The sequence below is a fragment of the Anolis sagrei genome, chromosome 2 (genome assembly GCF_037176765.1).
Source record: "Anolis sagrei isolate rAnoSag1 chromosome 2, rAnoSag1.mat, whole genome shotgun sequence".
NCBI classification, from domain to species: domain Eukaryota; kingdom Metazoa; phylum Chordata; class Lepidosauria; order Squamata; family Dactyloidae; genus Anolis; species Anolis sagrei.
This window is the reverse complement of record NC_090022.1, coordinates 74751449-74778026: the sequence shown is the minus strand read 5'-3', so window position 1 is coordinate 74778026 and position 26578 is coordinate 74751449. Positions and strand designations below refer to the sequence as shown.

General features: G+C 41.7%; 1 protein-coding gene across 2 annotated transcripts; it reads right to left on the bottom strand.

Annotated features, from left to right (window-relative positions):
* Positions 1-671: 671 nt before the first annotated feature.
* On the bottom strand, positions 672-26056 carry MON1A (MON1 homolog A, secretory trafficking associated). 2 transcript variants are annotated; one of them, XM_067463635.1, is made up of 6 exons: positions 25738-26056; positions 10164-10310; positions 7730-8197; positions 4337-5102; positions 2461-2608; positions 672-1505 (listed from the first exon to the last, which is right to left on the bottom strand). In XM_067463635.1, the coding sequence occupies exons 1-6, from the start codon at positions 25739-25741 to the stop codon at positions 1365-1367; spliced, it is 1674 nt and encodes a 557-aa protein (XP_067319736.1). In that variant the 5' UTR covers positions 25742-26056; the 3' UTR covers positions 672-1364. The 2 variants fall into 2 exon arrangements, with proteins under 2 accessions (XP_067319736.1, XP_060621725.2); XM_060765742.2 differs by lacking the exon at positions 25738-26056 and adding an exon at positions 17742-18154.
* Positions 26057-26578: the final 522 nt, after the last annotated feature.

The window sequence follows — 26578 nt, the reverse complement described above, 5'->3', positions numbered from 1 at the left end:
AAGCTTGCTCCCTCCTCCCTATGACTTCCTCTAACATATTTATATATGGCTATCATGTTTCCTCTCAGCCTGCTCTTCTTCAGGCTAAACATGCCCATCTCTTTAAGCCACATAGGGCTTGTTCTCCAGACCCTTGATCATTTTAGTCGCCCTCCTTGTCAATACATTCCAGCTTGTCAATATCTCTCTTCAATTGTGGTGCCCAGAATTGGACACAATATTCCAGGTGTAAACATACAATTGCCAGCTGAGTATGTCAATCTGCCACTATTCTGGGACAGATACCACATCCATCTCTATCATGACTGGTTTGCCTTAGTTAATTTCAGTTCCCTGTAAGGAAGACTTGAGGGTTTAAGTTAAAGGAACCCAGATGTCGCCAAGTAAAAATGTGTTCTCCGAATTGGAAAAGTGAAAAGAGACATACTCTAAAACCAATTGCTAGAAGTAATTTTTTGTTATTTCTCCCCAAATGAATAGTGTGGTTTTGGGGAGAAGGGAGTAAAAACACTTACTGCAAATTCTGCTGTACTCAATTCACTCAACAAAGTTGCAAAGCTCAATTCATATCCCATCGAAGATGAGCACCCAGGAGAACTGGGCCAGAAAACAATATCCATTGACTGAATGAAAAGTAGACCATGGAGGCAAGGCCAGCATCTTCTCAGAAATGAAGTTTGGAAATGGTAGAAGGGACACTTTATGATATTTTTTTAAGGTAAACAGGTATATTGCTAGGACACCCCTGAGTTTGTTCCAGGAGAAGTAGTCTTCATGTTTTAAATCAAGTGCAAAACAAAATACAAAGCTCCTTTTCAGATGTGGACAGAAGGTTCTCCCATCCCTATACCTACTTCTTCCTTATTCATTGCTGTGGGTGTAACTTATGTCGAAAATAGAGAAATTGACTAAAAAGAGAGAGAAATACAGAAAAAGTGGGCAATTTACCATGGTCTGGGGGTGCATATACAATCCTCACCCCTGGACTTTAGCTGGCAATATTATGTAGCTCCCACCGCTGCTTTTTTCCCCTTTTAACAAAAGTTTAACTGAAAAGGCCTCTCATGCTTCTAAGGCACATGGGGGTCATTCTGAAAGAAGGAAATGAGAATGAAATGAGCCATTCTTTTCCACCGTCCTCAATGACATGCTAAAAACTGCCCTCAACAGCCCTGAGAGGTTGAGGTGGAGTGCTTTTTCATTCCTACAAGTTGAGACTAAGGAGGCACATTAGAGCCCCTGAGTGTGTCATGTTGTTACCCTCTTATTTGGTCCTGCCAGAGGTGCAAAGACATTATTTTGCAACTTCACTAGTGCTGAGAAAGAGCTCAATAAATTTGGGTTGGAGAGGACAAGTCAAGTGGTCAGTAAGTCTGTGGTGATAATATAAAGAGCCGGTCTTCTTCCTTGCGGATCCATTTCATAAGTTTGTTGACAGCAGAGAGAGCTGTTGCTTTGGTTCCCAGGGGGCTGAAGCATACATAGAGCTCAAATGCACTTGTCACCTAGAGAAAAGAAATGTAAAACTGAATTATGGCATGCCATCAAAGCAAAGAAGCCACTCAAGTGTTTTTATTGACTATGTTCTGAACAAGTAACCCCCAATTCAACTTGTACATAAAGAGCTGTTACCACATCGGTTATAAAGAATGGTTTGTAATATTTTCAACTGTTCCACCTGTAGCTGAGTGAAGGGGGAAACTATGGGAGATTTTGGGAAGAATAGTAAAAATAAAGGTTTTCACCTGACATTAAGTCCAGCCGTGTCCGACTCTGGGGTGTGGCTCAGAGTATAAACTGCTCTTATGTGGCGCTCATCTCCATTTCTAAGCCGAAGAGCCGACATTGTCCGTAGACACTTCCAAGGTCATGTGGCTGGCATGACTGCATGGAGCGCCATTACCTTCCCACCAGAGAGGTACCTATTGATCTACTCACATTTGCATGTTTGTGAACTGCTAAGTTGGCAGAAGCTGGGGCTGACAGTGGAAGCTCACACTACTCCCTGGGTTTGAACCTGCGACCTTTCAGAACACTGATGCAAAATCCTATGCTTGTAAAATGCTAGTGGAGTTTAGAGTTTAGACCTTGCAGACTTTTTAAGCAATAGAACTTTTAAAAACCATAATAATAGGAGTTGCTGAAAATATTCCTTCAGTGAACTGATTACAAACATGCTACAAACATCAAAAAGCTTGTCATCTTTTGATCAATGACACATCTGTATAATGAAGGGGTGCACCAGTAAGAAAGCAAAGTTACACATCCAGATATTGCTGGCCTTGAGATACCATAATATCTTAACATTATTAGTCATGCTGACTGGGGCTGATTGGAAATGAACTCCAAAACACCCGGATGGCCAAAACTTCCTCCTTTAGGAGTTCCTGTTCCTGCTTTTACTACCAATTCTCTAGAAACTACAGCTGAATCACAGCACTGATGAAGTGAGACTCTCACCCAAGCGAGGAGATTTTCATTTGATCCAGTATAATAGATGTTATGCAGTGGACGGGAGGAATTATGGGCCCGGCTGTGTAAATACTGATACAGTCCCAGAAGTCTTTCTTTTTCCTCCTCAGTAATATAGGGAGCATCAATCTCCGGGCTGGAAAAAAGAATTTGGTTAGAGTTACTTATTATAAAAGATGTGAAAGAGGAACAGCTGCTTCTTGGGGGACAAACATTTATCTCAAGCAGAAGGCTGGACAAGTGATCCTGCTAAATGCTCTCCATATTTCAGATGAGCTATAATTGAAATAGAACATCTAATTAGTACAGCTACAATTTCATTTATAATGGACAATGTTAGGTGTCACTGGGGATCGGGGACTGGAGACTCTCAAGAGATCTAAAATGCATTTGTGCTGCACAATCAGATGTGCTATATTGGTGCCATGGAAACGGTCCTTTAGCTGGAACTGCAACGTGTTCTTGTCATTTAGAACACCCCATTTCCATTATTTATCCCAGAAAATGTTACTAGACTGGTAATATCCTCTTAATAATTATCTCTCACAGCTAGATGGTTGAAACAGCATTTCAATAATCCATCATTTTATGCCTAAACATTTTAAAAGCATAAACTGCTATTATTTTTGCAAGCCCAGAATAGGACATATGCAATCCCTTCAGAGTATTTTAACTCCAGACTGTTGAAACAGGGGAAAACCAAAGAGCAATGTTGAGCTCAATTGTCCAAATAGCAAGTTGTATCACTATTAGGACAGGCAGCAACTTGTCACATGATATCTGTGTTGGATGGGGTTACACTCCCCCTGAAGACTCAGGTTCTCCGCTTGGGAGTGATCCTGGATTCATCACTGAGCCTGAGACCCCAAGTCTTGGCCATGGCCAGGGGAGCTTTTGCATAGTTAAAACTTGTGCACCAGCTGTGCTTGCACCTTGGGAAGCCTGATCTGGCTACAATGGTCCACCCTCTTGTTACATCCTGAACAGATTACTGCAATGCACTCTACGTGGGGTTGCCTTTGAAGACTGTTCGGAAACTCCAACTAGTCCAATGGGTGGCAGCCAGATTACTAACTGGAGCGACATACAGGGAGCACACCACATACAGGGAGCACACCACCCGCTCCACTGGCTGCTCCACTTCCGAGCACAATTCAAAGTGCTGGTTTTGGCCTATAAAGTCCTATACAGTTCCGGCCCAACATACCTGTACAAACCTATCTCCCTCTATGTCCTGCCTTGGAATTTAAGATTGTCTAGGGAGGCCCTGCTCTCGCTTCCGCCTTCTTCGCAAACACATTTGGAGGGGACGAGAGACAGGGCCTTCTCGGTGATGGCCCCCACCTATAGAATGCACTCCCTAATGAGGTCACCTCCATCCCCTGTCTCTTTTAGAAAGAAACTAAAATCACAGTTTTGGGACCAGGCATTTGAACAGTAAGTTTGGCAGCAATCATAATGTTTTGATATCTAACTATGACAGGTTTGGACTGGGTTTTTGGTTGTTGAATCAGATTTGGATATGGAGAAATGGTGAATAATAATGTTTTAAATGGGTTTAGCTTGATGTTTTTACTTATTGTGTAATGTTATATGTAATTGTGCTTGTATGTTGGTGGCATCAAATTGATGCCATTGTGAGCTGCCCTGACTCCCCCCTCGGGGGTTGTGAAGGACGGGGTATAAATGTTGGAAATAAATTAAGAAATAAATATCTGGTACAGATACTCAAAAGCATCTTGATGCTGCACAGCTAAAGAAAGATGCCATCCTGACTGATATGGACTACTTTGAACAAAGAGAAGTAAAATGGCCCCTGCTCTCAGCAAGGCAACCAGAGAAGTTGCTCAGGAGAGACTCTTACCTGGTGAAGAGCCCCGAGCTCTTGGATTTGTAGATGAAGTGCCGGAGGTCTGGGATTCCTACTTGGGAAGCACTGTAGAAAGGTGTGTGCAGTGCCTCCAAGAGAGCATGATAAACACCACGCTTCTTCAGGCGCTCTTGGAACTTGCGCTTACAGTCTGACACAGTAAAAAAGTCCTCACGGTCTGTGGAGATCAGAACCAAGCACAAGTCTGTGTTTTGTTCCAAGTACGAAATGTGGGCATGGAAGAAGCCACTGGAATTGAACTTGGGCAGGCAGATGGGTGTCCAGGCCTCTCCTTCTCTAAAAGAAGAGGAGGAACTGATGAGGTTAAAGAGTAAGTGGAGGTCAATTGGGTGTAGGAATTGGTCCTTTTTTCTCACTAGAGACACCAGCTGGCTCTTGGACAGGAGGATGGAAAACACTAGACTTTTGGCTTTGGCTTGCTGGAGGCAGGAACTCACTGCATCCCGGACTGCCACAGGCATAGGCAAGCAGCGGGCAGCTCCCATCAGGAAGCTGGGGTCCCTGGCCATTAGGTCTATCAAGTTGTTTGTAATACGCTCTGAGCCTGCCAGCAGTCTCCTGAGGTCATAGTTCTGCTTCTGTTGGAAGATGCGGTTGAGCTGGGTCCATGTCAGAAGACTGACAATCTGATAGTAAATATAAAGGAGTTCTTGAGCGATTTCTTGCTCGGATTGTCTTGTTTTAGCCACAGCGACCAGCACCAGTGGACTTCTGCGCACAAACACCACCTTATATCCATCTGCCAAGAAGGAAAGGATAGAGGTGAAGAAAAAATGGTAAACACCTGTCTTATTATTGTGCTAAATCTCTATCAGGAAGCAGTGATGGATTTTTGGGTTAGAATGTGTAGCCCACCAGATGTTGTTTAATTGAAGCTCCTATAAACCTAGCCCTTGGGATAACAGTCTGAAGTTAACATTTTAAAAGGAACTGGAGGCTTCTAAGAGAGACTATTCCTTCCCTTTCTTGCCTGACCAGGTCCAGAGGAGTGTATGAAGGCATTGGGGGCCATAAAAATCACCCTGGGAATTGCACTTGTCCACTTTGGTTGTATCTGGTGAAAAGGCTGCCTTGTTATGTAACAGTTCTGTGAATGCACTGTTTTTAATTGAAGTTTATATTGTAACTATCCTGTTGAAGCTCTTTAGAGAGCTGGCTGCAACGAAACGAGTGGGATAGTGACTAGAGAGATGCTGGTGGAAAGCTTGGGAGTAAGTCTAACCAAACTCTGGATAGAACCTATTTGAAAGCCTATGCCAGACATACCCCAAGGTGGGTCTGACCAAACTTGGGATGAATTGGACCAAATTCGTCTTAGAACCCATTTTAAAGCCTGTGCCAGTGATGGTAAACCTTTCAGAGATGGAGTGCCCAAACTGGGGTGGAGGTGGGGGTGAGCAGTGAGCACTCAGAGGAGGCGGGCGGGCAGCAGGTGAGCAGAGTATGAGCAAAGTGAGCAAGCGGGCAGATGGTGGGTGAGCAAGGGGGGTGGGCAAGCAGATGAGTGCTTGAGTGAGCAAGGGGGTGGGGCAGCAGGGAGGGAGACGAAAGCTTATGTGCCAGGAGAGAAGGCGCTGTGTGTCCCTTCTGAAACATGTGCCATGTGTTTGCCACCACTGGCTTATGCTATAGCATTGCAAGTAGCATTGCATCTGCAAAGAGACATCCAGAGGAACTGTTTCAAGTAATTAGGGGTCTTTTACAGCCTAATCTACAAGACAGCTGAGAACAATCCATTGTAAAGGATTTAGAAAGCATTTTGCAGTTAAAATCACTCATATTGATTTCAGATTGGGCAAGGTCTGATGCATCTAATTCTGGCCTTTGTGTGAATAGTTTTCCATTTATGCAGTGGACAGGAGAGGAGAGAGCTACCACCTGGACACCACCTAGCTTATTAAGCATGCCACAGGACAAGTGGGTAAAGACATTGGATGAGATAGATTGTCTAGATCAGACCTGCACAACAGTCTGGGGGCAGATGTGGCCCTCATAAGGATTTGGTGCAGCCTGCAGAGGCTCTGAGACAAAACCTTAGAGAGGGAGGTCACACACAATGCTACAGCAGAGTAGCAATTGGACCCCGTCATTCCCCCTTTCAAGTGTTTTATCTTGACACATTTCCTTTCTGTATGCACTAAAGTTAACAAACTAAAGTGTGACAAGGGACACCACTGGGATGCTGGAAATGCTGAACTTGGAAATACAGCCTGGGGCAGTTGTTGACTCAGGTTGGAGTTGTGAGGAGCGGAGATGAAATTTTAAGGGGTATCAGACTTTTATTCAGGGAGGTTGGAATCTTGGTTTATGTTCAAATTAGAGTGGCCTTTTTTGAGGGAGAAGGGGGTGGAAAAGGCTATTAAAACCTTTCTCGAGCCCAAAAAGGTTTTAGCCTATTTAATTTCCGTCCCTTAAGACCTCAAAGTCATGCAGACCTGTTGTAGGTCCATCTAAGTCTGGTTTCTAGCCTGGTTATGGATGGAGACAGATTTGGAAGCCTTGGTTGATCATCTGCTCTGATTTGGACAACAGGAATATCTCTGTTGGTTCTGCCAATCTCTTGCAGACTTTCAGTATCATCAACCATGGTAGGCTTTCAGCCTGGAGATACTTTTACAATGGTTCTGTTATTTGATGGAAAAGAGAACTAAAAAAAGGTTCTGGGGAGATTTGTGTTTAATTCTTTGGTCATTAGCCTGTGGGGTCCATCAGGGTCCAGGTTTGCTCCCCGTGCTATTTATTGAAATTTCTAGGAGAGGTTGTCCAAAGTTTTGGGATCAAGGTGCTCATGATACCTGACTTTATCTCTCCTTCCTACTTAGCTGCAAGGTTTATGTACTAAGACAATATCTGCTCTCAGACAGGATAGAAATTAATCATCAGCAACATACAAAAGCATTTCAAAGATGGATAAAACATATTTTCCATTAACGTAAGAGGTTCTGGGAAAAATACTTTTTATCTAAAATTCTCAGAATCCTCGAGCCTACATGTCAACTATTATTATTATTATTATTATTATTATTATTATTATTATTAAACTTTATTTGTACCCCGCTAGCATCTTCCGAAGGACTCGATGCAGCTTACATAGGCCAAGGCCTCAAAACACAACACAACAATACAACACCTAAAGCAAATTAAAAACAGTTAAGCAATATTAACAACAAGCAATAAACAATACATCAAGACACTATAAAACTGGGCCGGGCCAGAGTAATGGGTACAAGATTAAAAGTGCTGATGTGGCAGGAGGTATGTAGGATTATAAGGTAAGGGAATTCTGAGAGTTGGTCTCTTTAAGTAACTTTCCTAAGCTCTCGGTATATCTTGGAAGAAACCCTTTTTCAATGTGATATTGGATACCTGCATGAATAGACCTGATGGCATTCTTCTCTGCTTCTAGGAAGGACACTAGAGCCATCATCACTCCCATGGTGCTGGATAGTGCCTCCTCAGACCCATAGCGGGAATACACTGGCTTTCCTGCCTCGCTTAGAACAAACACGTGCTTCTGGTGCATTCGCCAGGCCTCCATGGTGACATCTTCCTCCTCCTCTCCAGATAGGACTGAATCTCGGCGTGAAGCCTGTGGTGAGAGGTCCAGCTTATCCTCCTCATTCTGCCGTATCTCTTCTTCCAGATCCAGCGCTATACCAGTGAGCTGCGTACTTAACTCGCTGAAATCCTTGCTAATCTCTTCCATCTTTGTCAGCTCATCTTGGGCCCCTTCCATCTGATCGGGTCTCCGGGGAATGACATCCTGATTATCTGTGCCAGTCAGGTCCTCATAGGACTGTGCATGAACAAACATGGCTCCCTCCTGGCCTGCTCCTTATAAATGATACCAGAATGATTAGTTAGTTATTCATCCTCAGAAGACAGGCACACACACACACACACACACAAAGCTACAGCAAAGAAGCGGGCTCTGAAATGCACATACAATGACACAAGCTAACCAAGGTTTTCCTCAACTTCATGCCCAGGTATTGGAACCAGATAGCACCTCTCCAGGCATTTCTAGATCCTCCATCACAATTCTATGGTCAAATTATGATGGAAGTTGGAGGACCTAGAGATACCTAGAGAGAGAAACATTTTAGGTGCATATAAGGCAGCAGAAGTCATCCAAAAATAATAAATTCTGTGACTATTTAGCCCCCAAATGTGCATTTTAATAATATGAAATTTAAGCCATAGTGGATATCAGATTCTTGAAAAAACTCTAGTTCTATAGGTTTTTGTACAACAAAGAAACCCTAAATGCCTTGAACTGTAAAATTATGGAAACTATTGCTAGAGACATGACATTGTGGTTCTCTTTCATGTATTTGAAATTAATTATAAATTGCTTGTACTAAAGAAAATCATATGCATTCTTCAGATATAGTTGGAATTTCTCACACAACAGCTTGGTTCTTATAACTGTGTAATGAATAAAGAATAGTACACTGAATTTTGAGAAATGATTAGAAAAAGAACTCAACTATTTACGGGTTAAGCTTATTCCCAGAAATATGGCATGAGGAGGAGGAAGAATGATTCTCATTGTTCAAAGCAAAATTTGTTCTCTGGAATAATGACAGATGGACCTGGGTTGCATTGCAATCAAAGGGGAGCCTCAGCTGCTTCTACAAGACAGATAATATGTCTGTATCAGGATGGCCCACTAGGGCTTCAGAATAAACACTCAACTGTAAGAGAATCAAACTTGATGGTTAGGGTCTCTGAGCACTAAATCCCCAAACACCATAAGGTGAGCAGTTTCCTTACCTTCATCTATGTCCTACTTTGTATCATCCTTTGCCCCACTGAAATGCAGAAGTTAGCAGTTTCTGTGGCTTCCATTTCCTTTGCCCAATGGAATGTTGCATATACAACGGCTGGCATAAGGTGTTGGTTTTGTGGTTTGGAAATGGTAGTTACAGCACAGTTCATATACAATGTATTGTCGAAGGTTTTCATGGTCGGAATCACTGGGTTATTGTAGGTTTTTGGGCTGTATGGTCATGTTCTAGAAGCATTCTCTCCTGACATTTCACCTGCATCTATGGCAGGCATCCTCAGAGGATGCCTGCCATAGATGCACGCGAAATATCAGGAGAGAATGCTTCTAGAACATGGCCATACAGCCCAAAAATCTACAACAACCCAGTTCATATACAATTTTTTCAAAATAATACAAAACTGCTTTCACCTCAGCCTGATAACCATGATGTTTGGCTATATTTTAGTATATTCTGGAGAGGACCAGAGACATATAGGAAGCCAGGTATAAGAATCATAGTAAATGATTATCTTATATAATCAGTTGAAAAAGTAATAGAAGGCTCTCAAAAGTGGTTCAACCATATATACAAAAAGGAGAATTATAAGGAGGCATTGTCTATACTAATTATTTTATAATAGCTACCACAAAGTTATTCCATGCAGAAAACATTACACCAGCATGATCAATTCTTTGTCTTTTTCTGGAAATAATAACTATTCCTATTTTGCCTTGAGGCCAGGTATTGTGGCCCTCCCAAAGAACAGCAAATCCCATTGTTCCCTTATCATTGGCTAGGGCTGGCTAGGGCTGGTGGGAGTTACAGTTGAACAACTTCTCGACGGCCTTATGTGGCCCCTCCTGCTGCAAATCATCACTTGAGCTGGAGATCATCATCCTGTTTACTGATATTCCACTGAAAATGCACAGGTAACGAGGCAGAAGGTCTCTGTATCAACTAAAAAATCAGGAAGTGTTGATCATAAAACTACATACAAAATGCTGGAATTACTTTCTGCTGAAACCTACCTGGCTCTGTTCCCTGAGCCAACCCTGGTGTAGGACTTTCTGATCTCTCGACATGTTGTCTGTCTGGTGGGACTAATGATCCATTGGGCACATCTCCACTTTTCTGCTTGTAAACATCAGCAGCCATCACCAAGAAACTAGAGGAACCTGCAATCAACAAAGCAGAAGTCAAATAAATCAACTAACAGTCTTTATTGTCTCAACATAATGCAGAACTGCTCAGTCTGAGTGAAAAGGAAAATAGGTCGGAGCTTTTTCTTCTTCTGTTTATTTGTACCCTGCTTTATTTGTCCCAAAGGAGACTCAAAGCGCCTTACATCAAAAAGTATGATCACACATTTAAAAATATACAAATATGCATCATATTTATACAATGGTAAATTTTCAGTGTTCGGTATCCCATAGTTACCATGGGAAATGGTTCCATAAAGGATCCTTGCTACCATTTTTTAATATTTTTGACCTGTGGTTGATTGAATCTGTGGTGCAGAATTCTAAATACCTCATAAAACTATCAATCCTAGGATTCCATAAGATGAAATTCTAGCTGTTGAAGTGATATTAAAGCACTTTGGACCAGGATACTATGTTGGTTCAGTTTTGGAAATATCTGCCAGCAGTGTTACACATACAACCCCTACAGTGAATACCAACATAGTACAATGCATGTGGATCAATGGCCAGTGCACATGGCTGATAATTCTTTGTGCAACTACAATGCACAATGTGCAAAGGTAATGCATAGAGGCAATCACATTCACATACTACCTTACGTACTGTGGGCCTTTGCTGTCCGCTGGGGTTTGGTTCCAGAATCCCACTACAGATAGCAAAATTTGTGGATGCTCAAGACCCACTATATCCAATGTCACAGTAAATCAGTGTCCCTTATATAAATTGGAAAAATGCAATACATTAGAATTTTTAAAAAGCATGGAGGGCCAGCTAGACTTTAATGCCACAACCATACAGTGCTTTTACCACTGTCAGCTGGATACAGTCATTGAACACTATCAGAAAGAAAACCACCTCACAAGAATAGTGTAACTTGCACCTGCAGATGTCATTAACAAAGTGGTTCTGAACCTTCTTAATAGTGCAACCCCTTAATACAGTTCCTCATGTTGTGGTGACGCCCAACCATAAAATTACTTTTTTTTTTGCTACTTCATAACTGTAATTCTGCTAGTGTTATGAATTGTAATGTAAATATCTGAATGTATTTTCATTCACTGGACCAAATTTGGCACAAATACCTGATACACTCAAATTTGAATACTAGTGGGGTTGGGGGGGATTGATTTTGTCATTTGGGAGTTGCAGTTGCTGGGATTTATAGTTTACCTACAATCAAAGAGCATTCTGAACTCCACCAATGATGGAATTGTAGCAAACTTGGCACACAGCACTCTCATGACCAACAGAAAATACTGGAAGGGTTTTGTGGGCACTGACCTTGAGTTTTGGAGTTGTAGTTCACCTACATCCAGAGAGCACTGTGAACTCAAACTATGATGGATCTGGACCAAATTTGTCATGGATACTCAATATGCCCAAATGTGAACAATGGTGGAGTTTGGGGAAAACAGACCTTGACCTTTGGAAGTTGTAGTTGCTGAGATTTATCGTTCACCTATAATCAAAGAGCATTCTGAACCCCACCAACAATATAATTGAGCCGAACTTCCCACACAGAACCCCCATGACCAACTGTGTTTTCTGATGGTCTTTGGCAACCCATCTAACACCCCCTTGCAACCCCCCCCCCCCCCCGGGGCCCTGACCCCCAGGTTGAGAAACGCTGGACTAACAGGATGTTGGGCACAATGTAGAAGAAACTTAATAAACATTTATTACATGTAAATTATATTCAGAAGGCATCTGCCTCTGACTGTCAAAAATCTAATGATAAACATGGGCAAGACATTTTCGATTATGAGATGAGAAAGATACATTACAGAAAGTCCAAAAGCAATACATTCAGGGTTCTTTTATTTGCCCTGAGTTTTCAAGACTATGGAAGCATATGACATCCTTATGAAGTAATGCAGCTACAACATTTCTACTGTTGCTGAGCATCTGAGGAAGGACATTGTTTGTGTTTCTATTAAATGAGGTCTTACTGCAAGTTGCACTATTTTTAGTTTTGAAACCATTTAAAAACAAAATGAACAGAATGGATTGCTCTGAAAACATTTCCTCTACATTGTATCACAAAAGTTAATATGTTGATAAATTTTATACATTGTAGAATTGTCATCCCTCAAAGATACAAAAACAAGCATAAGGGTGGGTACACATTTTAAATTGCATGAATAAAAAGAAAATTGAAATTAGATTGGTAGTTGTAGTCTATTAACAGTTTTATATGTCATAACCTGTCTTGATCATGTGTACAAAGCATTTGTGATGGGATGATTTAAGCATTTCAACAGGCTCATGCTACAATCTAGTGCACATTTATATAAGAGTAAATCCCATAAAACAACAGATGGAACTATTTTAAGTAAATATGCTTTGGATCAAGTTGCAGAAAAATAATTAGCAAAGTGCATAGAAATTTTCCATAAATCTCTGTTGCACTAAACTGAAACATTTACAATTATATTGGTTTTTAATAGAAATTACTTTTCTCACAAATACTTAGCAAAATTCATATACATGTGGAGAGGGAAATCTAGAGCTAATTTTAGACTTGGAAATTGCTTCTTCTGTTTCCTTGTCCCTTAGCTTCTCCTACTATTTCATCAGCATTTCTTTCTACCCCAAAACTGAGTTACACTGTTTTCACACTTATTTTATGGTTTCATCTCCTTTTGCATCTCCATAGAACATTGAATACTGAAAATTTCTGCAATTTTATATGGCTTTCTTCAGGAAACAGTACCATTTAATTCCACTGACATGTTATTGCTTAAGTAAACAAGTACAGATTCAAGCTTCAGCTTGTTTCAGATTCCTAGACATGAGAACCAGTAGCGTCAGCAAGAGCTATAACCGAAACTCTGAGATTATGATTGGCTGATAGGAACAAAAACCTAAATTCAAACAAGCCATTGAGATCTTGGAATTTAACTCACAATTTCTCAGTCAGTCCTGCAAGGATTTTCAAAGTGTCTTCCAAATGTTTATATGTTTAAACTCTGTTTTAATTATCTGTAATCATTTTGAAAACTAATTCAGTTTTACAAAGCAGAAAGATTGAGAGAGGATACAATTATTCTTGTGTTTCCTGTACTTACTTGTGATTTACGGTGACCATAAAATGACCCTACCTAGCTTTCACAATACTTAACTGGCGGCTGCAGCAGCAGCAGCCAAGGTGTGCCACCTTCCCCCCAGAGATCTCCTGTTCTAGGGATTCCAGAGTAATCTCTCTAAACAACAACTATTCTTTGAATTTCCTGAGTCACAAGCAAGCAATTTCATGACATAAAATATGGTCAGGACAGCACAACTAGCATTTTTTAACAGTGTATAGAATCAAGACATCAATTATCTTGCTCATTTACTGGTGCTCTCTCGGGTGATCAGTAAATCCCTGGATTAAATCCAAGTAGACTAAACCCACTCAGTCAGCAGACACATAAGATCTATAAATGGCGAATTACCAGGTTCCCATTGATTCAGTGGGTATGTCCTAGCTGAGAGTAACAATTTAGGCACCAGTATCCAGCTATGAGGAAAGGAATAGCTGACACTGTATAATAGTTTGAAAAAAAAATTGTGGAAGAAGTCTGTACGTCTTTAGCTCATAACTCTATTTCTTTCAGGAGGGCTCAGTCCTGGTGACAGTGCAGGTGAACTTCTGTTAAATCCATGGCCCTTGGCCTGGAATGGGGGGTCCCTCAGGATTTGGTTCTCCTCCCCTCCCCTATTCTATTTGGAATCTAATAATAATAATAATAAACTTTATTTATACCCCGCCACCATCTCCCCAAAAGGGACTTGGGGCAGCTAACATGAGGCCAAGCCCAAAATTACAGTACAACAAAATAAAATACAAAAAGCAAAAATACCATCAAAATAAATACATGAAATAACCAAATAAAATAAACAGTTTCAAAATAACATGATAGAGAAATAGAACACAGTGGGTGGGCCAAATGTACTAGCAATAAAATTGATAAAACCCTGGATGAGATATGTAGAATCTACATGAAACCATTAGGAAAAGCATCCTCAGCAGACCACTAACCAAGGAAATCCTACATATTATCAATGTCAACCTTTATTATTTTGTATTACGGTCCTTTTGGGGAGCCCCTGGTGGCACAGTGGGTTAAACCGCTGAGCTGCTGAACTTTCTGACCAAAAGGTCACAGGTTAGAATTCAGGGGCAGTGTGAGCTACTGCTGTCAGCCCCAGCTTCTGCCAACCTAGCAGTTTGAAAACATGCAAAGGTGAGTAGATCAATAGGTACTGCTCCGGTGGGAAGATAACTTCGCTCCATGCAGTCATGCCGGCCACATGACATTGGAGGCATCTACAGGCAACGCTGGCTCTTCGGCTTAGAAGTAGAGATGAGCACCAATCCCCAGAGTCAGACACAACTGGACTTAATGTCAGGGGAAAACCTTTACCCTTACTACAGTCCTTTTTAAGTACATTTTCATGGCTCTGAAGAACTCACTTGCCAATCTAAGATTCAGTAAACAGTAATTAGTCAGGCTATTACTGCAAGTCTCTTTTTTAAGGCCACTGAACACCTTATCTTCAAATTAGGAAATGTTAATTTCAGCAGTAGTTTTCTAATCCTGTTGCAATTCACATTTGATACCTTGTTCTTCCCTTGGTTCATTAGCATATCTTTTGTGTTGGGATTTAGAAGGAATTTCACTGCTCTTTTTAAGTGCTTGTGTAATACTACTGTAGCAGAGCAGGGCTTCTGAAACTATTTCCACTCATGACCCAGTTCCACCTGAGACATTTTTACATGTCCCCAAGTATATAGGTATATAAAATAGATATAAAATCAAACCTTGACCGATAACAAACCAGCATTTACAAGGCTTGCATTTTTTTAATGAAGTACAACCGAAACATTTTCTGCCAAGTCCACTGTAAATGCTCCATGATGTTGCTAACAGATTCATGTAAATTGGTGGCATTCAGAAACCGTGCAACTATGCATGTTTACGCAGCGGTCAATTCCACAGATTCCAATAAGCAGTACTTCCAGGTAAATGTAAATAAAGTGATCTCTATATGAGGTTGGAAAACTCTATTTTATTGTCTCCAGCTTCTTCATCACCATGGAAAAATACAGAAATATAGCCTGTCTTACTATAGGGCTTGGAAAAACTATTTTTGTGGTCTACAACTTTCATAACGCCACAGACAGAAAGACTATCCAAAAAGGGAACATTTCCAAGCTCAGTTTCTAAATGACACCTCTTTGATTTTGTAACATAAACATAAAGAGACTGCATTGAAGAACAAACCTGAAGACAGACAACAAAGGTCCCCCTAAAGCTGTGTCTCCAGTTGCATCTGATTTGCATTCTTTTTCATTTACAGTATATACTCGAGCATAAGCCAACCCTAATATTATTTATTTATTTAAAACATTTATATTCTGGCCTTCTCACCCTGAAGGGGACTCAGGATGGAGCACAATATATAAACAGCAAACATTCAATGCTGGGACATAACTTGACTGTACATATACATAAACATTAAAAGTAATTATCTCAACATTAAACCCCACTGTCTATACCAGGGGTCCTCAAACTAAGGCCCGGGGGCCCTCCGAGGTCATTTACCCGGACCTCACTCAGGGTCAATGCAGCAGCTACTGGTAAATTTCAAAATAACAATAGATATCAATAAAATTACATTAACTGAGGCATATCTTATATCTGGTAAATCCTCTCTTCCTGACTGTAGAGCACGCTCGCCAGCATTTCGCAGATGAAAACTGGGACGTGTGTATCCAAGCAACATCATAATGTGATCAAGGTGGCAAAACTGACCAGTGAGAGTGAACATACAAGCTAGGAGAGGTTGAAGCTGTTTGCTTTTGCTTGAGCCTCTTGGGAAGAGCTAGATTCCACCCCATCTTCTCTTTTCCCCTTATTGGGTTAATTGGGTGAAATTTTGTTTGCACTTCAAAATTTTGCAGCAAACGAGTAAGCTGTAATAAAGGGAAGGGTTCTGGAGAAGAAAATATAAACTGGGACATTTTAAAAGCAGCCGAAAAACTGGGAGGACAGGTTAATAGAGTCTGTCCCCATCAAATTGGGACAGTTGGGAGGTATGAAACAGACCTGTTTGGGAGCAGTGGTGGGGAGAATCTGCTTTCCCATCCAGATTCTGCTATCAACATGGCCAAATCACATCCCAACTGTGATTCAGTACACTTGCTCACTTTCTTCTGTGTAGCTGAATGGCCATCATGCTTCCCGAAGGACTTCAACCTGGCAGACCTTGGTTCAGCTCTTGCCCTTGGTACAGACTGAAACTTAGAACAAGCTAGCTTTCATGTAAATTTACTATACAATGCAATTATGGGTATTTCTAGCAACACTGTAAACACAAAAAAAAGGTTGTAAAGTGCTTTGCTACTGATAATGCATAGCATAAATATTTTTCAAAACACAGCACCAATGCTCTTCCCAATACGGCTAATGCTTGCTGGTGTAAGTTGTTCTGAAGACAAATGGTTCAATATGTTTCCGTAAAACACTTCTGTTATTTTACACTATCCAATTATTATTTATGACAAGGACCCAGGCTAGCAGACTATTCAAACCGTGCTAACGCATAGCTACTTCATCTACCCTGATTGTGCCTGGACTATCCCTCCATCAAATACATACTTCACATTCTGGCTAGCTCTCCATGCTTTCATTTCTGTAAGCTGCTCTGAGTCCCTCAGGGAGATGGGCCAGAGTATAAATTATTATTATTATTATTATTATTATTAATATTATTATTATTCTGACACAAAAACACAGTATGACACAGCAAATGACATATATATGCTGGATTTCATGTCACAAAATCATAAGACAAATACTTCTCAAGTGTTTAGGACTTTGTGATGTATTTTTGAATGATGCGCGCAGATCCAAGTAAGGTGGCCTTTTGCAGTTGACAGATCGTGATTTTGTTAATGTTTATTGTTTCCAAGTGCCGGCTGAGATCTTCTGGCACGGCACCCAGTGTGTCGATTACGACTGGGGCCAAGTGTACTGGTTTATGCCAGTACATATTATTTTATTATTATTTTAAAAAAACTCTTCTTTAAGGTGCCTCAAAAATCTTAATTGGTTATTTTTAGCAGAGTAAAAACTCCCACAGTATCTTGATTGTTCAAGCCGTTATGAAAGTTCTGGTTTATGTTTATTGTCTTTGGTGGCATTATCGACTGATTCAATAAACTGAATTTCTTGGGAAATTACGTATGGCTGCATTTTTGTGTCCTGACTCCACAGCGGAGTAGCGGTTGTGTTGTGTCCTAAGAACAACACTGAAAACATGTCAAATTAAAGAGGCCTGCCCTGTGCCTGTCCCTTCCTGTTTGCTCTTTACAGCCCCAGCTAGCAAAAGCAGCCGCACACAAAGGGTACTTACAGCTTTGACAGGAACAGGGGGAGAGCACAGTGTCAGTTGAGATGTGTGGCTGTTTCTGCTGGTGCTGGTGTTGCCTAAGCAGAAAGTGAAGAGCCTGAGACTGCAAGGGGAGAGGAGGGAGGGTTTTGGTCCTGCTGCTGCCGCTCTAGCCTTAGCTCCAAATGTCACTGCAGCCCTGGACTCCCAGCCAGCTGATTCTGTCCTTGCCGGTTGCAGCCAGGAAAGTACTGTGCACTACCTACTTCTCAGAGGTCACTTTTGACGTGCCACAACTCCCAGTGCATCTTGGGGGTCGTAGTCCACAAATGCAGCTTAGTCTTTTGGTCGATGAAGGAGGAAATTCATAAATGACGGAAAATAATCAGAGTTAATTCACATCTTCCAACACTGGGGGGTGCATCTCCACTGCAGAATGTATGCAGTTTGACACCACTTTATCTGCCATGGCTCAATGCAATGGAATCCTTGGAGTTGTAGCTTGGTGAGGCACCAGCACTATTTGGCAAAGAAGGATGCAGACATGTGACAGCTCCCAGGATTGCATGGCATTGAGCCATGACAGTTTAAATGCATAAATTCTGGGAAATCAAAACCAGCCAGAGTGAACCTTCCTGTCATCCCAGAAATCCCTACTCTCTGTTTGATGATGATTATTATAGTACAGTAATAACTTATAGTACAGTAACAACCGCATAGTCAAAGCAATGGTATTCCCCGTAGTCACCTATGGATGTGAGAGCTGGACCATAGGGAAGGCTGAGCGAAGGAAGATAGATGCTTTTGAACTGTGGTGTTGGAGGAAAGTTCTGAGAGTGCCTTGGACAGCGAGAAGATCCAACCAGTCCATACTTCAGGGAATAAAGCCCGACTGCTCATTGGGGGGAAGAATAGTAGAGGCCAAGATGAAGTACTTTGGCCACATCATGAGAAGAAAGGAAAGCTTAGAGAAGACAATTATGCTGGGGGGAAAGGAAGGAAAAAGGAAGAGGGACTGACCGAGGGCAAGATGGATGGGATCCTTGAAGTGACTGGATTGACCTTGAAAGAGCTGGGGGTGGTGACGGCTAACAGGGAGCTCTGGCGTGGGCTGGTCCATGAGGTCACGAAGAGTCGGAAACGACTGAATGAATGAACAAGAACAACAACCTTTTAAGAGCCCCCGGTGGCGCAGTGGGTTAAAGTGCTGAGCTACTGAGCTGGTTGACTGAAAGTTCGCAGGTTCAAATCTGGGGAGCGGCGTGAGCTTCCACTGTCAGCCCCAGCTTCTGCCAACCTAGCAGTTCGAAAACATGCAAATGTAAGTAGATCAATAGGTACCACTCTGGCGGGAAGGTAATTGCTCTCCATGCAGTCATGCCAGCCACATGACCTTGGAGGTGTCTACGGACAACACTGGCTCTTCAGTTTAGAAATGGAGATGAGCACCACACCCCAGAGTCGGACACAACTGGACTTAATGTCAGGGGACAACCTTTACCTTGACCTATCAACTTTTTTAAAAAGTGTCTTGAGCCTTATATGTAGATTATATCACTAATTCCGTCTACAGCTACTCTCCCATTATGGTTGAGGATGAGGGATGAGTCTCTTTTCAGACTATTAAAACCTAAAAAATGGTATGTTCTGTAGTTTTCAATAATATGCAACCTATTTTTAAATGTTATGTATAAAACTATCAGAATATTAGCGGCATAATTTCTTGTGAGGAAGTTTCATGGGGTACATAGGAACCACCAAACACAGCATTGTCCAAACACGAATCAAGGAACATGAAAGGCATTGCACACCAGGACCGTAGCCAGGATTTTGTTTCGGGGGGGGGGGGGGGGGCTGAGTCTGAGTGAAAGAGGGTCTACCCTAGCAAACCTTTTGTTAGCCATAGCAGAGCACCTGATGAACCAACCTGGACACAGTATATTATTTGATAACACAGAAATGCTGGACCACTGTAACAACTATCATGTCAGACTACACAGAGAAGCCATTGAGATCCACAAGCCTGTGGACAATTTCAACAGAAAGGAGGAAACCATGAAAATGAACAGAACCTCACTACCAGTATTTTTTTAAAAAAAAAACCCTCTAAAATCAGCACAGTAAATAAAGAACAACACTCAAAAACAGGAGAATTCCAGACAAGAAACAATCAGGGTCAGCTAATCACCTCCCAACTAAGGATTCACTCAGGCAGCAAGCAGCCAAGCCTTCAAGTTGCAAGGCTATTCAAGACTAATCAAGGCAATCAATTGCAACATTCACACTTGGCACAAGGAGACAAGAGCTCTTTCTCCCACCTTGGACATTCAACAGATAGATAAACCCACTTGCCTAGTTTCCAACAAACCTCACAACCTCTGAGGATGCCTGCCACAGATGTGGGTGAAATGTCAGGAGAGATTGCTTCTGGAACATGACCATACAGCCTGGAAAACTCATAGCAACCCAGTGATTTCATCCATGAAAGCCTTCAACAACACATTAATGGGGTATTATTACCAGAGCTGGGGACAATTATTTTGGTCTACAGCTCCCAGAATCCAAGACTCCACGTGACCATTAGTTACTGTAGTTAGGAGCCCCCAGTGGCGCAATGGGTTGAACCCTTGTGCCAGCAGGACTGCTGACTGAAAGGTTGGTGGTTTGAATCCGGGGAGTGGGCTGATCTCCCATCTGTCAGCTCCAGCTCCTCATGCGGGGACAAGAGAAAAGCCTCCCACAGGATGGTAAAACATCTGAGCATCCCATGGCCAACGTCCTTGCAGAGGGTCAGTTCTCTCATACCAGAAGTGACTTGCAGTTCTCAGTTTCTCAAGTTGCTCCTGGCACACAACAAAAGTTAATTTGGTTGGGGAATGATGGGAGCTATGTTTCAAAATGGGAACTTTTCCAGGATCTGGAGATTATACAAAAAGTATTTCCAAGGAGGTTTTTATGCTGAGCCAGTGGAGCTTTTTGTTATACTGTACATTTCAGAATTTCTTAATCAGATGTTGAAATTCTTTAATAGATAAGCCATACAAAGCCTCAGTGTACCTTCTCAACACTTCAACACTAAACTCTTTTATACTATGATCCTATTTTTGGAAGGATCTAAGATTATAAAATGTTTAATTCTGTTTTTCCAAACAAATATTAGCAGGACAAATAAATGCTGTAAGTGGCAAAAATTATATTCAGGAACAAAATGATACTCTTTGGAAAAACTGCATCCATACAGGTTATTTCATCAATGATGTTTTTTCTGGAGTAAACTTTATTGTTTGCTTTAGCAAACATTGACAGGAGAAGTCTATAAATACTGTACTTCAGTTGCTCCAACTTGTCCAACTGGGCTGTATTTCCAATTTAAATGTTGGAGCATACAATCAGAATCAGAGGCAATGTTTTTCGGGAGTGCACACACATGAAACAGAAGTACCAGATTATTCTGAGATTCATGGCTGTTTACAAAACAAAAAGTGATACAAATACAGTAAAAACCATATATAGCTAAAAAAATACCAAGTTAAGTTTATAACAACAATTTTATTTCTTACCTGTCTGTCTTCATGGCTTGAGGAGGGTAACAACATCACTAAAAACACATAATCTTCTAAAACATTCTATAAAATATACATATTAAAACATATTCAACACTCTTGTTGTAGCCAAAGTTAGAATCAGGACCGCAGATAAGAGGATCCATGCCTGGCAGGCATTCAGGCTAAACCCAAATAGACCAGGACAGAGAAGTCACTCACTAGGGTGAAGACAAGCCACAGAGGTTTATTCGATCTGTCCAGAAAGGACGTGTGTGCAAGCTATTGCTTTCAAAAGTACAACATAACATGAATATAAAGACAAAAGGTTTTATGCATTTGACAGCTATTCAAACCTCCCTCTCCCTCCTGATAGGTTGAAAGAAGAGCCAGTTTGGTTCTGCACCCTGATTGGAAAGTACTCTGATAACGTTACTGCCTCTAGGCAGGAACAAAAGGTGACGATTTCTTTAATCAAGCTTTGGATGTGGAATAAAGGATCTGCATATTCCAAACTTCTGTTTCCACAGTCAGCAATCTCTCAGTCCAAGTGAGATACTTGACTGACCAAACATTGACTGGCTTTGTGAGATCAGGCACAGAAATGGTCTATCATTCCACATATACACACAATAGATCTTGATTATAACCTTTGTCATGGATAGCTGGGGTGATCAGCCCAACTGCTCCTGTTCCAGGAAATGTCTCTGCAAAGTGAAGGCTTCTGAGGCTCGTCTCATTATGGTTTTGCATAAATCGCATATATTATATACACACAGATAGGAATAGAAATAGCATTAAAACATACAGACAAAAAAGGTAAAGGTTTTCCCTGTCATTAAGTCCAGTTGTGTCTGACTCTGGGGGTTGGTGCTCAACTCCATTTCTAAGCTGAAGAGTCAGCGTTGTCTGTAGACACCTCCAAGGTCATGTGGCCAGCATGCCTTCATGGAGTGCTGTTACCTTCCTGTCGGAACAGTACCTATTGATCTACTCACATTTGCATGTTTTCAAACTGCTAGGTTGGCAGAAGCTGGGGCTAACAGCAGTAGCTCACACTGCTCCCCGGATTGGAACCTGTGACCTTTCAGTCAACCAGCTCAGCAGCTCAGCACTTTAACCCACTGTGCCACCGGGGGGTCCTTACAAGGTAGGCATAAAGTTGAGTGAAAAATTACATTTTCTTAATTGTTTTGAAATAATTTAGCCTTTGTGTGGGCATTGCTATTGGTCTGCTTCTGGTATCCTCCTTCTCCATAATTTTGGAAGTCCAAAGAAATTTTTTTAAGGGATACAAATTATGTTTTTATTCTGATACCCTTGGGAAACCATAAATCTTGGGGGGGGGGGGGGGTATTTTGTTTGACAACATTGGGGCAGCCAATGAAAAGCTCCTCCCAGTGGTGAAAGTGACAGATGCCTGTGTAAAAGGACAAGTAAGTTGCAGTATGGAATACTCCCCATCAGGATATATTTAATTTTATTTTATTTTGGGATTTTTTTAACAGAATTTAACAAAGAAAGCATCAATGCAGAAATATATTTGAACAATTACATAACAACACAGCACATTTCTACTCTAATTACACGTAGTTCTGTAACACACACACATACAGAGTATACATGTTATCAAACTGAAAAAGGATCCCCCTACCTTTTATTTGTTACAACAACTCAACTGGGACCTGCAGCAGGGAGTTCCACAGGTCATTCCAAATACCAGTTGCTAAGGGTGGCTGCCTGCTGCCAGGCAGTCCCAGCAGCAGCCAGCAACCTCCAGAAAGACCTATAATTCCTTTTTTACAATTTAAACTAATAAAATTAAAGAAAGAGACTGAGCTCTCCTATCTTTCTTCGTTGCCTCTGTCTTTTTCACATCACAAGGTTCAAACCATGTCTGGGTTCTCACTGGCTGAGGAGACCCAGAAAAAAGCACTGCAGATCCACTGCAGGGTCTGCACCTCTCTTCCTTCACACAGCAACATTCTATCAAGTATAATAGAATACACACACACACACACACACACACACACACACACCTATATATATCTGACCTTTCCAGGAGTAAGGGGCTGCATCCCTTTAAACCACAGATATGGGGGCCCATCGTCTCCCCCCCCCCCCATATCTACGATCTGGGTGCCAGGGGTCTCCCAGACTCCTCTACACCACTCATCCATGCCATATGTTCCTAGGAGCTCCGCTTCTCCCGATAGCCCCCTTTATTGCCCTTTCTGTCTCCCCTTCCCCCACTAACTAACTCATTATCCCCTATCTATCTCCAAAATCCTAGTACCAACTGGGCTGTTTTCTCCTAGGCTGGGCCTGGGGACGCCAAAGGCCCCCACAGAATCCCCAATCCCCTGTGTATGTTTTCCCAAAGTCCCAAGGAGCCACCAAGACCCCTGGAACCCCTCATGTCTCCCTAGGTTTTCCTTACTATATGCTTATTTTTCTTCCCCCATGGGTGATTTCGAACCTGTAAAATGTATAAAAGTGCATGTTTTTCTGTATTTTGTATCTCAGCTAAATTTTAGTGGGCTACTGAAAGCTGTTAACACTTCAGCTGATTTTAATAAAAGCTTTGGTGACTTCTCTCCAACTTGGTGAGCATTCTTTTGTGGGATTAGCTTCCTTTGCTCACCAAGTGCTGGATCCTCAAGCAGCTGGCTGGGTGCCGAGCCATCCTCCACTTAACGGGCTTGGTTCCTGGACCTAGTTTCCGTCTATCCATGTCCCAGATCTCATTATCCGTGGTTTCATACATGAATTCATCTTTTACTCATCTTTTCTGCTCCATTATTAGCCAGTACAGTCAGTCCTCCATATACACATTGAGCATCCACAGAATCAACAATCCATTTGTTGTTGTTCATTCGTTCAGTCGTCTCCGACTCTTCGTGACCTCATGGACCAGCCCACGCCAGAGCTCCCTGTCAGCCGTCACCACCCCCAGCTCCTTCAAGGTCAGTCCAGTCACTTCAAGGATGCCATCCATCCATCTTGCCCTTGGTCGGCCCCTCTTCCTTTTGCCTTCCACCTTCCCCAGCATAATTGTCTTCTCTAGGCTTTGCTGTCTCCTCATGATGTGGCCAAAGTACTTCAACTTTGTCTCTAGTATCCTTCCCTCCAGTGAGCAGTCGGGCTTTATTTCCTGGAGGATGGACTGGTTGGATCTTCTCGCAGTCCAAGGCACTCTCAGAACTTTCCTCCAACACCACAGCTCAAAAGCATCGATCTTCCTTCGCTCAGCCTTCCGTAAGGTCCAGCTCTCACATCCGTAGGTTACTACAGGGAATACCATGGCTTTGATTAGGCAGATCTTTGTTGCCAGTGTGATGTCTCTACTCTTTACTATTTTATCAAGACTGGACATTGCTCTCCTCCCAAGAAGTAAGCGTCTTCTGATTTCCTGGCCACAGTCTGCATTTGCAGTAATCTTTGCACCTAGAAATACAAAGTCTGTCACGGCCTCCACGTTTTCTCCCTCTATTTTCCAGTTGTCAATCATTCTTGTTGCCATAATCTTGGTTTTTTTATGTTTAGCTGCAACCCAGCTGTTGCGCTTTCTTCAACAATCCATAACTTAAAAATATTTTTTAAAATCCCATCAAGCAAACCTTGATTTTGCCATTTTATATAAGGAACATAGTTTTATGACACCATCTTATATAATCACTTTGATGATCGTAACTATGGGGATCCTGGATGCAAACCGCATTGGATAGGATACAATGGGCCCACTGTATGTAGCGAACAACATATTATGGTGTGTAGAGCTTTCCAGCAGGAAAACAGAACTCTAAGAAAATAGCGTCAGAGAAGAAACGTTTTAATGTTTAAGTGAAAAGGTGTAGAATCATAGAATCACTTTTGGAGGAGACCAAAGGGCTGTCCAATCCAATTCCATTCTACCATGCAGGAACAGCCAATGAAAGCGCTCCCGACGAGTGGCCAGACACCTCCAGAGAAGAAGAGTCCACCTTGCTCTAAAAGTGTTTCTACCTGGTGTAACTGATAACTGTGGTAGTTGTCTGTTAATAGTACAATAGGACAGATCTGGGGCAAAGATTAGGAGACTGAAGGAGAGACAGTCGCTTAGGCCAAGGACAGGTAAATGTGGGGCTGAGGCTCTATAGACTGTGTGGATGAACCTTCAAGTTGCCTGTGGATTTGTGCCAAATCTTGAATTTCAAGATTCAAATTTTAAGAGTTCCCCACCCTTTACACACATTTTCCACCCAAAAGCCACTTTTAAAAAACTGTCAGAAAAGAAACAACAATTTTCTCAACTGTCTGGTTATCCAATATGGCTAATTAATATGGTTGAGAAAATAAGGGATTTGTTTTGGAATATGTTGCAAGTTACACTTTTCAAGAAGTTTATTTCTAATTTTCTTTTCCTCTCTTTTTTGGGATGTATATTTACTGTTATGAAGTCATAGCAGAATTGAGAACAAAGAAAAGGGCATACGAACCCATGCGTTCACTTCGGTCATCTGGAGAGGCCTTGCTTGTGATCCCGCCTGCGTCACTAGCGCGCTTGGTGGGGACTCGAGACAGGGCCCTTTCTGTGGTGGCCCCCTGACTCTGGAACACCCTCCCCAAAGATCTTAGACAGGCCCCTACATTGGCAGTCTTCAGAAAGAACTTGAAGACCTGGCTGTTCCGATGTGCCTTCCCAGATTAGGAAATCTCCAATATCAAGTCCCATAAGCATTCTACTAGTACTAAGATTGCTGCACGCTGCACACTGCACTTGCCCTATAATGCCTTATGTACCACCTGTCACATCAGCACTTTTAATCCTGTACCCCATTACTCTGGCCTGGCCCAGTTTTATTGTGTCTTTGTGTATTGTTTATTGCCTGTTGTTTATATTGCTTTAATTGTTTTAATTTGTTTTAGGTTTTGTATTGTATATTGTGTGTTGAGGCCTTGGCCTTTGTAAGCCGCATTGAGTCCTTCGGGAGATGCTAGCGGGGTACAAATAAAGTTTAATAATTAATTTTAATAATAATAGTCATATTTCTGTATCTCAAGCCTTTTTTGAATAGTTATTTCTCTGTCTATTGCCTATAAACACAGAGCATCTATAGTAGAAAATCTTATTTTAAACAAAGGATAAAATGTTCATTCCTTACATATTTGTAAGATGCAGGCCCAAAGAATCTATTGCAATTTACATGTGTCCTAAATGTGGTTTTATTGTTACAATTGTAGTAGCAGCAGGAGAAAAAAAGCTGGTTTTGTACAATAATAACATAAACCATGAACTCCTTAATTTCCAATAAAGTTTCATCACCAAGAGAGAGAAAA

Coding starts and splice junctions, on each gene's coding strand:
- MON1A (XM_067463635.1), bottom strand. Junction 8,198..10,163: donor GGCTCAGGGAACAGAGCCAG/GTAGGTTTCAGC, acceptor ATCATTTATAAG/GAGCAGGCCAGGAGGGAGCC. Junction 2,609..4,336: donor AGCTCGGGGCTCTTCACCAG/GTAAGAGTCTCT, acceptor TCTTTTTTCCAG/CCCGGAGATTGATGCTCCCT.